The sequence below is a fragment of the Cryptomeria japonica genome, chromosome 9, assembly GCF_030272615.1.
Source record: "Cryptomeria japonica chromosome 9, Sugi_1.0, whole genome shotgun sequence".
Classification (NCBI taxonomy): Eukaryota; Viridiplantae; Streptophyta; class Pinopsida; order Cupressales; family Cupressaceae; genus Cryptomeria; species Cryptomeria japonica.
Window position 1 is genome coordinate 508,372,505 of NC_081413.1, and position 14,240 is coordinate 508,386,744.

The 14,240-nt window shown below is 39.0% G+C and overlaps 1 protein-coding gene across 3 annotated transcripts in view; it reads left to right on the top strand.

Moving 5' to 3' along the window:
- Nucleotides 1-477: 477 nt before the first annotated feature.
- Nucleotides 478-14,240, top strand: part of LOC131046907 (uncharacterized) — a 42,916-nt gene continuing 29,153 nt past the window's right edge. For all 3 annotated transcript variants that reach the window (XR_009358860.1, XR_009358861.1, XM_057980739.2), the window contains exon 1: nucleotides 478-1,384. Coding sequence is in view for 1 of the 3 variants with exons in the window: in XM_057980739.2 (XP_057836722.2) it covers nucleotides 600-1,384 (785 nt within the window). In the remaining 2 variants the exon portion in view is untranslated. The remainder of the gene's footprint in view (nucleotides 1,385-14,240) is intronic.

The window sequence follows — 14,240 nt, forward strand, 5'->3', positions numbered from 1 at the left end:
ATAGTCAATTAATGTTACAATAATTAAAATAATATTGTTCAATAAGAAATTTATAATAACCCAAATTATACTATTTTTACAAATATGTATACTTAATTAATTTTTTTTTCTTTTATACAATAAAAATTAATATTATACAAAATTCATTATTAATTGTGTTAAGCTTACTATGAGAGGTGAAATGTTAATCACTTAAAATGCTAATAAATATGATTAAATAAATTTAGGGTGGGGCTAGTTCAATTGGGAAAGAGCTTTCTAGTCTTCCCTAACCCACGTGGTACCTGAAGACTATCTGATTCTTCCCGTCTAAAAAAAATATTATTAAATAAATTTATTTTAAAAATAAGAATTTTACATAATTTTTTAATTTTATATTTGATTGTTAACAATAATATTTAATAATAATTAGGCCTGTAAAAATATCTGTTTAAAAGACAGGTACGAATAAGATCTATATGAGAGATTAATCTTAAGACTAAAACGGAACGAGTTAATCGTTGACGATTAGGCACCCATCATCATCCTCTCATCCTTCAATATTTTCAATATTTTAGCTGCCAGATTTTGCTGCTTCTTCCACATATCAGCTGAAATCCATGGCTGCATCTTCCATCCAAATGTTTGCAACCAATATTCAAAATTTGAACGGAGCAAGTTTCGCAATCTCAGCTATTACAGTGCAGAAAACATGTTTATATAGAACTAAATTAGTTCATATGAGAAGTATACACGCTACAAAGTTAGTCCAGATAAACTGTATATGTAGTAACAGGCAAAAACAGAAGTGGGCAGTGCCTAAAACAAGTTACAGGACGCAATGTAATGCAGGGGCAGCTGAATTGGGAGGTTCAGGAATTGGGTCCTTCGGAGGAATGCCCGAACAGGAGTTAGAAAGAGAAAATAGGCTTAAGAAGAAGAAAAAGAAGGAGGTTTTTATTGCTGGAGTAGATCAGGATGAGTTGGCGGATCCCCTAAGTTTAGCTGATTCAGACAGTCTTTTTGTTGAGTTCAATGGGGTTCATTTACATCATAAATTGGCTGATTGCTCTAGTGAAATTTCAGTGGCTGGTACTTCAAATCTGGACAATGGTGTGAATAGTGTACAGAGTGACATTGATAGTTCGATTGGGATTCCTGCAATTTTATTACATGGGTTTGGAGCCTCTGTCTTCTCCTGGGACCGGGTGCTGAAACCTCTGGCTAGGTTGATCGGCTCTAAAGTTGTTGCTTTCGATAGGCCTGCATTTGGGTTAACATCTAGAATTGAGCTCCCAGCTAGTGCGAATCTGCTCTCACTGAATCCCTATTCAATTGGATTTTCCGCTGCAGCAGCCCTCAGATTTATTGACCTCCTGCAGTCGCAAAAGGCGATTTTAATTGGGTAAGCAAATAAGTTTAAGTACTTGGATTTTGGATTGCAAGCAGAGGGTTATGACTATTTTCTTCGTAAACGAGTAACACTTACTTCCATGCGAGGAAATGTACTAAGTTTAGACCAACCCTGTTATCATCATGGAAATCTCTTTGCCTTGCCACTAGATAATTATTGCCATTTTTTTTTGCTAAAAATAAAAGTATTTCATGGTAAAATCTCAGCAAGAAATGCTCTAATTGTAAATAGAGATTTTAGCCAACTAACCAGGTCTACTGTAACGGCGCTTAACACAGCCCGCTGTAAAGTGACAGAGAGATTTTTTATTTATTTTGCATATGGAAGAAAGAAGTTATGTGTCCGGGAGTCACTTACGGACTCAAAACTACAGTAGTAGTCGATCTGGTCTAATAATTAGAACTTTTAACGATCAGAATAAACATAGAATGCAATAGAACCAAGAAATAGGAGTAAGCCAAGGCAGATAAACCCTAAACAATTGAGGATGTACAGAAGCCATATAATACAAAACAATCCGGTACAAGGAAAGTCTTCTGTCATACAAAATTCGTTGACAGAGCCAAGACCAAGGGGATAATGGAGAACGAATCTCTAGTTTCGATTACATTCGCAGCTGATCCTCTAGGCGTAGAGAGAATTGATAATACACCTTTGTCCCTGTAGTTTAAAAATTGAACTGTTATGCATTTGAGGTTAAATATTCTTGAATCTTTAACCAAATGTGAAAGAATTCATTTATTTTCAAAACAAAATCTGGCAACTGATAAATGAAAGTGGATAAAACAGATCTTTTTCCTTATATGTGTTTTGAAAAAGGATAACAAATGCAAATAATCTCAAAAATCTAATTTAATTATTTCAAAAAGTATTTGAAAAGCTAAAATATTATTTAATATTGCTGTAATATATGCAGCAAAAGCCTATTATTAATAACTTTAGCCTCATGCATCAGGCAATGCAAGATAGATCTTGATGCACGTAGTAGGCTTATTTGCAGGGATAAGTCTTACTAGAAGTGAGATATTATAAATAAAACAATATTAATGGAAACACATACCATGGAGTGTAGAAGAGAGATGATGGAGAGATATACTTATCTGAAACAATGTTTCATTAGCTTCAATCTTGTAGAATGAGAGAGATCCAGATAGTAACCAGGACAAGCACTTCCTGGGCTAGCAGCGAAGAAATCGATGTTTACGTGATACCATCTCGCCTTGCAACAACAGGCTGCTGTCGTCCTCTGTATTGGCTCTCAGAGGAGCCCTTTTGCTGTTCTCGCATTTTCTCTCTTCTTCATTTAACGAACACATCTATAGTGGTTGATTTTTCTCCCCCTTGCACCTTTCTCTCATCTTATCTTTCATATATTTCCAACAGGCTTGGAGCACAATAATCCAATTGGTTTGTCTTTCAATAACAAGATTATGATTAGTTTCCAAGACATACTTTTTTTGAGGCCATATTTTAGGGACAACTATTAAAAAATTATGGAAAATTAAAAAAGGGGAAATTTCAAATATTTATATAATAACATTGAGATGGCATTCGTCATATACTGATGCAATCATGTACTGGGTACCCATCGAAGAGCAATCAATCCAAGCAGATCTTCACTCATACAAGCCATTCATTTTCGTTTTATGTAATATCCCCTTACTTTTAAATTTTTTTTTTAACACAACAAGATTCACCCGTTAAGGTTAGAATAATCAAACTTGTGCAGAAAGGAAATGCTGAAAGTAACCCTTACACTTTCTAATCACCGAGAGCCCAGTATGGGAGGGTGAGAGCATACGGTGTCAAGGGGATCGTTAGCTCAAATAACTGCTGGAAATGAAATCTCAAATACAATATTGGGTGGCAAGCCAACCCCTTTTGCTTATCCATCGGGTGTAAGAACTTCTACAGCAGTATGGTGGTGCAACCAGCCAATTAGAAGATTACAAACTGAAAGAACAACAATCACCCGACCGCTTATGCAGCGGGAGGACTAGAAATGAAATAGCAATAAACTCCACCGCTTATTCAGCGGGAGGACTGAAAATGACATTACAAATCAACTCTACCGCTTATGCAGCGGGAGGATAGTATTACAATATTCAAAGTAGGCGGCAAAGCCAGCCTCTTCCACTTATGCAGTGGGACTAAGAACAATAATCCAATTAGATAGCTGCTAGTACTACTAACCAGCTTTACAATTCACAATATGGATTACAAATTAAGAGAAATCACTATCCAAAGATAGGCGGCAAGGCCAACCTCTTCCACTTTGCAACGGGTCTAAGAAAGATCAATAGAAATTGCTATTAGTACTACCAGCATTACAATATGAATCATCGAAGATAAGAAGGAAGAACCAACAACTGCAAACAATTACCAAGATCTTTCTCTCCACACCAATGATCCCACACACCCTAAAACCAACTCCACACAAGAAAGACACTCCAAAATCAGAAATCTCTAAATTTGATATACTCCCAGCATGCTGAAAACACACAGACCAACAACACCAAATCCCACTAAAACACTCACAACTCGCTCAATCCTTAACCAAATGACATGAAATTGATAGCATAAGATCACTAGGAGGTAGGCGATCAATCCTAAGACAACAAAACATGGCAAATTGACCCCAATAATTTATGCATGCATCCCAAACCAGTCAGCCACATTGTACGGCCAGCTAGGGTACAATTTTGCAAAAATAAAATCCAAAACACCATTTTAGACTCTACAAACTCACAAAATGAATTGCCCAAACCAAAAAGAGAGATAAAAGAAATACCTAGAACGAGGAGAATGACACACTGAGACCTGTGACCAATAATCTACTTCAGCACACGCTGCGACCAGCAACAAGAACACTCTGAAACCACACAAATCTTCACCAACATTGAGCCCAATCTGCTCCTCTGGATGAGAAACAGTCATACATTCAGCTAGGCGCTATCTTTCAAGCACGAAACTGAGGCACTAGGAGGTATGCATCCCTTGAAGTAAGAGTTTGACAGCACTTTGTTATCATAACAAGATTGGATACCCGAAACAAGAGCCCAACACTCTTATTTATAGCTTTTGAAGCTCCAATTCAAATTCAAATTCACTCCCAAATGGATGCCAAATCCAAATGCACATTCAATTCTCTCAAATTTGTAATTTGCATTTCATTTCTTTTTTCTCCAAGTCGACCTTCTCATAGAAGCAAATATACTTTATAAAAATGATAATAAAATCATAATGTGGCATCCAAGGTAGATAAGTGAAATATATTATAAAATTAACTTATTTCTCCATAAGGCATCCATCTTGCCTTATTAATATTTCACTTTATAAAGTATTTTTCCTTAACAATAAATTGCCCAAGGAATAATTATATTTTATTTGACAACAAATACATTATTCCCTCAAGTGGACGCCAACTTTAGCCAATGCTAAAATAACACTAAGTATAAACCTTTTTAATGAGAATTTCCTCCAAAGGCGTCCAACCATAAGTTATAAAATTGAACTACATTTTGGCACCCCATTATGAAGGTAAAATATTTGCCAAATAGACTTAGGATAAAAATATTATTTCTCCTCTCCAAATCGTCCAAGTCTAAATAAAATAAATATAAGGCTTAACCATTAAAATATACCTTCAATTATTGACAACTGCCAATGTTGAGCTGAGGCCAAAGTACTGAATTGCATTGCTAAAAATAGCCATTTGAGCTGGAACATGGGAATCTGCCACAAATAGAACTGAATCTCTGGATCATCATGCCAAGGTGGACTACCATAGCCTGTGCTGCATTGGCTCAACCCAAAACCCTAAAAATAGTACTTACTTAAAATAGTAAGTGTCTCCAAACTCCATTAGGGCACAAAACGGGAAGCAACTATCACTTACTAAAAATAGCATATTGCTAAATATAGTAAGTGTGTCCAAATGCAATTTAACCACATATTGAGCAGCCGTCCCAACTTACTAAAATAGTAAGTCCGAAAAAATCTTCAAACTTGTTTGCATGTCACACCATCGCGAAGCTCTCAGAAAACCCAGAAAAACTCAGAGAAATAAGTTGCCTTCGCCCCCATTTACTAAAAATAGTAAGTTTGCCAAATTTCACTGCTTGCTATGCATGTGCCATCATTGCGAAGCTTTCTGAAAACCCATAAGGAATCCAGAATCAAAACTGTAAAAATCCAACATGCAAGCCACCATAATTGTCAAAACATCCTCCTAGAAAATAGGAAACCCTAATTCTGCCTTTGACTGACCAACGGGTCTCGGAATTGGCCAACAGTCCTCAAAACAAACTAGAGCGAAAAAGGGGACATTACATTTTATAACTCCAAATTTAGATTTAACATCATCAAAAGTTTAAATATTAACCAACGAAAAGGATAAGTTTGTAAGGCGTCAGGTTTAATTTCCAACTCAAAATTGACTCATACTAACAGACTTTCAATATGTCCAACATAACAATAGATATACTGATATCACAGCCACTGATATTATGAGATTTTTCCAGTTTTACAATCTATAAACAAATCACCTACAAAATTCAAACAAGATTTCACTACAAATTGCCACTCCAAGATTTACATATTTCATCAACAAGTGAAGGCATATGCCCAACACCACATCCCAGAACTCCAACAGAACATATAAACTTTCTAGGGCAAATGAAATGTCAGACCCAACACTACAGTCTAAATTCCATGATCTAACTGTAGCCAAAAACCTCATATGGTACGGCCCCTGCCTTCTCCCTCTAAGCTTCTTCCTTTTAAACAATATATCTGCCTTCTTGTTTGCAACACATGAGAAGAGGTAAAAGATTAGTAAGTTTAGAAAACTCCCTACTGGAAAGCTGTCATCCGTAAAGGTGTTAAAAATGAAGCTCAAATGGGAATTTGCCACAAAAAGACTGTTAGAAGTTATAGAATTATTAGCTGCCTCTACTCAGTCGACGCAAAAATTAGAAAGATCAAAGTCCACTGGCTAAAATTACAACTACTTAGAATTAGACTGCCAGCTGTTTTTAAATTGCCCACACCTTATTATGGAAGCCATCACTCGTTACTTCACATTATGCTGAAACTATTTTAAGGAAATTTGAAGCCAAGAATATTTGCCACTATTTCAATTTTAGATTTAGTCAATTCACAGCTCTAGGAAATAATTATTTGAACGCCTCCTCAGGAGCACTGCATCATATACATTATTTCACTTTAACAAATAACATTAAAGTTGAATTTAGATTTCACATCCAGTTGATACACAAATTAACAAAATTCATAGCTTTCGTTATCAATGTAAATTACTATTATATAAAAATTACAACAAAATGCCCAAAGGCTGCAAGTTTTAACTACAAAGCAACAAAAACATAGAAAATCTATTTCCGCCCCTAATAAATATCTTCTAACATTGCATCAATATTAGAGGCCAAGATTGGGTCACTGCCATTATTAGGGACTGCCTCATCCAAAAGAAGCCCAACTAATCCCTTTTGTGCCTCCTCATCAACTTGTGCCCAATTTTTGGGATCAACATCTCAACATGCAGCTAGAGTTTGATGACACTCAGGAGTCTGTCCATCTTGAATTTGCAAGACACTTTGCATGGTCACCAACTTCTTTGCTCTTGGAGAGATAAGCCTATTCCTCTTGATTGATTGGATGTAGCTGAACCAAAATCAATCTCTTTCTGCAACAAATAGACTAGCAACTGTTGAAAGGAGATGAATTGTAAGCATCCTCAACTTTGGTGTATCCTTGCCGTGCCATGTCCACCATCCACTAGGGTTAGTTTGAGCTAATATAGCTTCATTAGTCCTCACCTTTGGTTTGCTAAATGTTGGACCTTTGAGATTTACAAAGGCTAACCATTGCATTCAAAGTAAAGTAGATTCCTGATTAGTATACATCCTTCATAAGGCTTTAATGAACCCTTTTTCACCTCCTCCTCATTAAAAGGAGGCACTCTCCCAAGCCTCACTACATACTTGTTGACGTGTTTTTTATGACATCGTCGAACATAGAATAAAGTTACCAACAGTCACCTTACTCTCTCTTGATCAAAATCAGTCCGTATGCTAAGATTGCACAAAAAGTTCAAACGGCTAACTCCAAGGTTCCTTCAGTGCGTGGACGTAACTCAGTTTATTGATGGGTTTGCTGTTAACCCAAGGGGCCTTACATATTCAATTGAAGAGGATAACAAACTCATGCAAGTTCAAGGATTTCTATGTGAATGATTTGCAATGAAAGCCCCATTTTTGGATTTTTGGATTTTCGAAATATGCTTAATAGGGTAGAGAGAACTATGCTGAATCTAATCTAATCCTAAGGACAAGAGACGGGATCACTCATGCAAAATCAAACCACGCTTCGCTTCGCCAACAGAGCACAACTACGCGAAGGCGGTGCAATCTTCAAAGGGTGTGTAGAGGTTTTTCAGATTACCAATGTAGACCATCAAATCGAACAATCTGCAGTGATAATTGAAGTTAAGCATACACACATAACAAAGGGCTCAGGCTAACTTTGCACAGTATGCAACAATCAGTTGCACACCAAAAGTATGATCTCGGACTCTGCAACAAGTAATCCAATCAAATCCAGTTCTTCTAACAACATGAAAGCAAATCTAATCTATGAAGAGAGCAAGACCATGCAGATTGCTAAAATAGAACAAGAATACACCATCAAAATTGAACAATGTATTAAGTTGGCTACTTCAACAATCCTGATGCAACAATCTCAGATAATAATCTCTCCTCCCTTACAAATGAGGGGGGTCGCCCCTTTATATAGGCCTCAGGCCATGATTACACACGCAAACCCTAATTAGGGTTTCACCCTAGAAGATTCCCCACTCAAGATGCAACAAGGTGGGAATCAGCAATAAATACCCCATAAGGCCCATATACATTTATTTCAAAAGCCCCAAATTGGCGCCCATTAGTGCATTAAATGCACCTCATTACATCAAACATGCCCAAAATACAATAAACACTCCCATGCAAGAAATAAATGCCCATCATTCCCCATGCGACGACGACATGCGCAGAGAATCCGTCATAGAACCATTAATAAGGCGGCTGCATGCAAGAAGATTCCTCATGCATTCAACATGCATTGACCGGACCACCACAAAGTAAAAAATGTTCCAACCGCCACTATTCAGCCAAAAGATTCTCGTCCAAGAATGGACGACCATTATCACGTTCATTTATGGCATATGCAACGAATTTACTGACGACAGCTTCCAGCTCTCCAATGGAGACACTTGGCACATTTTCGATATTGAATTCCATCAAGGCAATTTCTTCCTCGCTCTTGGAAAATAAGCTTTCCCATTCCATCATGATTTCCCGTGTCTTCTGCATTATATTGGAAAATGAAGAAACATTTGCAAAATGTTCCTTAGGGAATTTACCTATGAAGAGAACTCGTGCAACTGAGATTTCAGGGAGTTCATTGTTATTCCACTATCATTGAGTTTCCTTCCGAACAGTGCCTCAATTGCATTGATGATTTCCTCCTGCACCCCTCTGATCAAGTCCTTCAAAGTTAGGGTCTCCATGCAGAATTTATCGAAGATGTTCTTTCCTGAGCAAACAACGCAGGACCATCGGGGAAAGTCATAAACCTCATTCTCCTGAATTACTTTCCCATCAATTAGAATTTGCCTTGGAATCTTTGTCAGAGCCCTGAGCCGTGGAATGGTTAAGTCTTGGTATACGTGCACATCTTCCCACAATCCTTCTATTGTCTCCAATATGCTTAGGAGGTCTACGAACTTCGAATGAAGCTGAGCCAAGTCTTCGATGAATTTTCCCGCTTCAATGTAAACATCTTCTATCCATTCCTTGGAATTCTGTGCCATTGCTCTAATTACTTCCGCATCACCAACAACTTCCTTAGGAAGGGAAGGAGGAGGAATGAATGAAGGACTTGCCTCCCTGAGTGGCCTTTTAAAACTTCCGATGTACTCGTATAGAGCTCTATTTTCTTCCCTCAGTCTCTTACACTTCGCCTTTGACTTCAGCATCTTTTCCTTCCTAGCTAAGGAAGATTCTTCGAAGTCTATAATTACTTGTCCCGTGGAAACATGACCAAGATCAACTTGTTTGAAAACATAATCTTCCTGCCCGATTTCGTTCCTGTCTTTATCCACTGCAAGCTTAGCAATGTGCAGGGTTTGGGATCCAGACTCATCCCTTACAACCTTAGAAAATTTCGGGGGAGCCTTCCTTTCTGCTGGCTGATCCATCTTTTTCAACAATTCTTCTAATTCTTGAGTTGGATCAATCTCTTTTTCTGGTTCCTTCCTCAACCTTCCTATCAACCAATCTGGAGCGGGAATGGAGTGACCATGGACTTCCATGTGCTCCCGCTCCTGTGATTCTTCTTCCATTTCGCCAAGGATGACTTCCACGAAGCTATCCTGACGAGTCTCTTCCTGGTGTGGAGAACTTTCTTGTCTTTGACCTCTTGGCTGATTGGGTCCGTGTGAAGCGTTAATGCTGTATATCTGGTGCTGGAGTATTTCCTTGAGGTGGACCTGCTGGATGTGCAATCATCTCTACTTCCTGTACACTTGAGGAACTTGCCGGTGAATGCTCCCTCTCTATCCTTGCTCTCTTTTGCGGAGGTTCTTTCTGTCGCACCTCTTGTTGAACTTCCTGCTGGATATCTTTCTTCCTTGCCGCCCTTGGTCTCTTTGGGGCACTTTTCCCTTTATCAATCCGGACTTCCCCTCTTGCCTAGGCTTGTGAAGAACCTTCGGTTGCTTCACTGTGGGAATCTAGACTTCCCATTAGCTGATATGTCAAACAAACATTTCCTTCCGCCAACTTCCTTATTTGCTGGTCAACCCAGTGCATAGTGAATTTCAGCACCGGTCTAGCCAGGACATTCAAATCATCAATTTTGGGCTCTGACCAGTCTAGCAACTGAATGGGCTGATCTTTCACTTTCTCAAATTCAGGTTGCACCAAATTTGAATCCTCTTTCAACTGATTCGGCACTTGGTAAATTTCACTTATCCTGATGGTGTCAAGGGGCAATCTGGAATGCATTTTCCTCCGGACCTCAAGGTCATCCTCGACACCTGCCCAATAATCTTCTAAGTGAAATTTGTGTATGAATTTCACGCCAGCAACCTTCGTGATTTGGCGGTAAGGATCATACTGGGCTTTGGATGTATAAAATGGCAAGCGATAGAATGCCAACTCCTCTGTTGCACTCTCAGCTGCTTCCAAACCTGGGCACATTTCCACAAAGTCATGTAGGACAATTGGGAATTCAATAGATTGCTTCTTCTTCTTCTTCTTCTTCCGTAATTGATCATAAGCTGTTAACTGCCTCATGAGTTCCAACAATATGAGCTTTTCTGATGGATACCTTGGCAACTTGTATGTTTGGAATGAAAATCCCTGCGTCCTGATGTAGGTGAATTTAGGAAATTGTAAGAACGTGGCTCCATACCTCTAGACCAAGGCTCTTGCTTGCGACGACACCCTTACGTGCAACTGCTTTTGCATAAGCCGTGTGAAGTACATAGTGAAGGTGTCATTGGCTAGCCTGTAAGAACTAACATTGTGAAGATGCAGCTGGGGATAACTCTCATGCACTTTCAGTTGTGCTAGTCCGCAACCCATGATTCCACTTGCTGGCAGACCATCAAATCCTCCCCTTCACGCAAGCATATAGATTAGGTAGGAGCTCATGAAGAAGGACTGGGACTTTCTTTCTCTTAAGTTTTTCAGTTGTTCGTGCAAGTAATGACTAATCAATCTGGCCCAGTTAACTAGCCCATTTGCATTTATGATCTCGCCTATGTAGAAGAACATCCATGGTTCAAAGTTCACAAAATGTGAACACCCCATTACTTTGCTCAGCATCATTATCAGGTCTACATATTCGTGCTTGAACTCAAAGATAGTGAGAGTCTTTGGCATTTTGGAGGCATGCATCCTAGGCTTCAACAACCACTGTTTATTAATCAGGTCAGCACACCTAGCAGGACCTGCTTCATATAATGCTTTAGCTCCGTTGCTGGTCCTGTACGTCATGGAATATTGTGAAGGAATTCCGAAAGCCTCACCAATTGACTCCGGAGTCAATGTCGCCAACAACTTGCCATCTGACGTTGAAATTGTCTTCTGCTCCAGATTATAATGCTTTGCACACTCCAGAATCAAGTTTGGACACTGAATAGTAAGAGGACAACCAGTTGCCGCAACAATTCCGCTCTTGACAAATTTGACAGCTGTTGGTGACGGACTATGCCCTGCTGTCCCGAACATTCTAATCTTGAATGCAACCAGATTGAATGTGCCCAAATTTGTATCGCTGATTTCCTCCCATGTGGAATTCATTTGGGAATGAGGAAGGAAACCTTTCATCTCCGCCTTGATCAATGCTTGCCTGGTGAGGGTAGCTGTATCCTGAAAAGCACCTTGGAAATGATAAAAAATCGACTAAGTATGACCTCTCTTCACTTCTCCAATTCTTCTTTTTTGAATCCTGCACGTGAGAAATGAAATGCCTCTCCATACTTATATAGAATTCTTCAAATCGTACTGCTAAATTAGGAGGCATCAATTTAGTAATTGAATTTATTATGCGTTATACTTTCCCAATCATTGCGCCATGCAAAAGAAACTTCCCTTGTGAGTGAGTTCGAATTTAGAAGTTTCACTTAATGCACTAAGTTATGTATCATACTTGGAAGATTCCCTTCGTCAACTCATTAACTTTCCATTCTTTCAAATTTAGGAGGGAAATTGAAAGATTCTTCAAGATTCGCTTGATTTTCCATTCTAACTTGTCCTTTTTTGCTTCGGAGGGAATTTTCATGCTTCTTCAACATCCCCTATTTTTTAGGGATCATCCTAAAATTTAGGAGCCAAGTCCATTGGATAGAGAAATTCCTCACGATTCCGAATCTATAAAAATTTCCAGATTCTGATAAGTTTTGGTGTCTAAAAATGGAAAATTCAAAAATTTTCCAGAGGGGATTTTTGCTTTTCATTCCTCCTTGATCCTTGGACTTTCATGCCTTAGACTAATTTCTTCAGTTTTCAATCCTGAGCATGGAATTCATTTTGCATGGTGGAATTCATCATTTCCATGCCTTCACCATTCTGATATCCCTTTCATTAACCAAGGTGTTGATCCCTCCATTCCTTGGGATCTTGAATTTTCTCCATCCTGCACGCCTTGTGTGTTTTGGCACCTTAATGAACCCTTGGACGCAAATTCTCCATGGAGGAGGAATTCATGAGTTTGAGCATTCTCCAAGGCATATCAACTTTAGCGCCCTCCCTTGGCTTGGGGTGGATTTTTGCATTGGCCAAGGAATTCTTTGATTTTGCATTCCTCCATGACCTCTCCACTTTGGCGCCTTCATGGGGGGTAGGGCAACATTTTGCTAGGAGGAAGGAATTTCACCCCTTTTATGAATTCCATGACAGAGTAGTTTTGGCGCCCTTTGACTTCCTAGGGCGGAATTTTGCATTGGAGAGGGAATTTCATTGAATGTTGAATTCTCCATGACTTGCTGACTTTGGTGCCTTCCTGAGTGCTTGGGCGGATTTTCACCATGGAGGAGGAATTCGACATTTTTATCCTTCTTCCATGACACCTCAATTCTGGTGCCCTTCTCTGGCTTTGGGTGAATTTTCACCATGGAGGAGGATTTCATCATTTTGTCCATTGTCCATGAGCATACCATTTTAGCGCCCTCCTTTTTTCCTAGGCGGCATTTTGCACTTGGTGGGGAATTTTAACATTTCCATGGATTTCTTGCATCCCCAATTTGGCGCCCTCCACAATGCTTAGGCGCAATTTTGACTCAGGCAGGAAATTCCTTGATTCACTATGAATTCCAAGACCATGTGAATTTGGCGTTCTTTCCCTCTCTTGGGCGCTATTTCACCCTAAGGAAGGAATTCAACATTTTTTCCTCCTTCCATGACTCTTCCATTCTGGCACCCATTCTTGGCTTGGGGCGGATTTTTGACTTGAAGAGGGAATTTCATCCTTTCTTTGCTTCCTTCCGACTTAGGTGGATTTCTGAGCTTCTTCCGGATCAGGCCACCATATATGGATTTGGGGTGATTTCCCGGACAGACAAATTTCTCAAGCTTTCCACTTTAGGAATGGGCTTCCAACACTTAACCATTTTCTGACTGTCCCTGTCTGCTTTCTGACTTTCCGTAATTAGAAGTAGTCGCGAATGCTTGATCTTCATCACCTTGCTTGAATGGTCTTGTCAGAACAAACTTTCCAAAATTAGAAACTTTTTAAAAAAATGTCAGCGTTAGACCCTAAAATAGGACACATAATGACTTACTATAAATAGAAACTTACGAAAAATAGTAAGTTTGATTTTTGGCAAAATGACGACATTCCGGGACTCGGTAAAATCCCTAAAAAATAGGAACTTTCTAAATATAGAAAGTTGCTCCATTTTCGCTCAAATTTTACTGGGAGGTTCCTTGAAGGGTCCTGATTCCAGTTGTATGTTTACTTTTTCCAAAACCCTAAAAGAAACCCCTAAAATCTTGGATTGAAGGCAAAAACCCTAAAATTGACAAAACATGCCCTAGACTTCACCAAAATCGCTCAAACGAAAAGCAGACTTAATCAAATTGTTCCCCCCCAAACACTTGCAAAACCGAGAGACTAACGAGACTACCACCAAAAGAACCCAAAAAACAAAAACCAAACGACCAAAAGAGCCTAAAAGGTAGGGGGTCCCTATTTGGGATGGGGTGATGTGTGATTAGGTCACACAATACCATTTGTGGTTTAGAGAATAGGCTGCGATATGAAG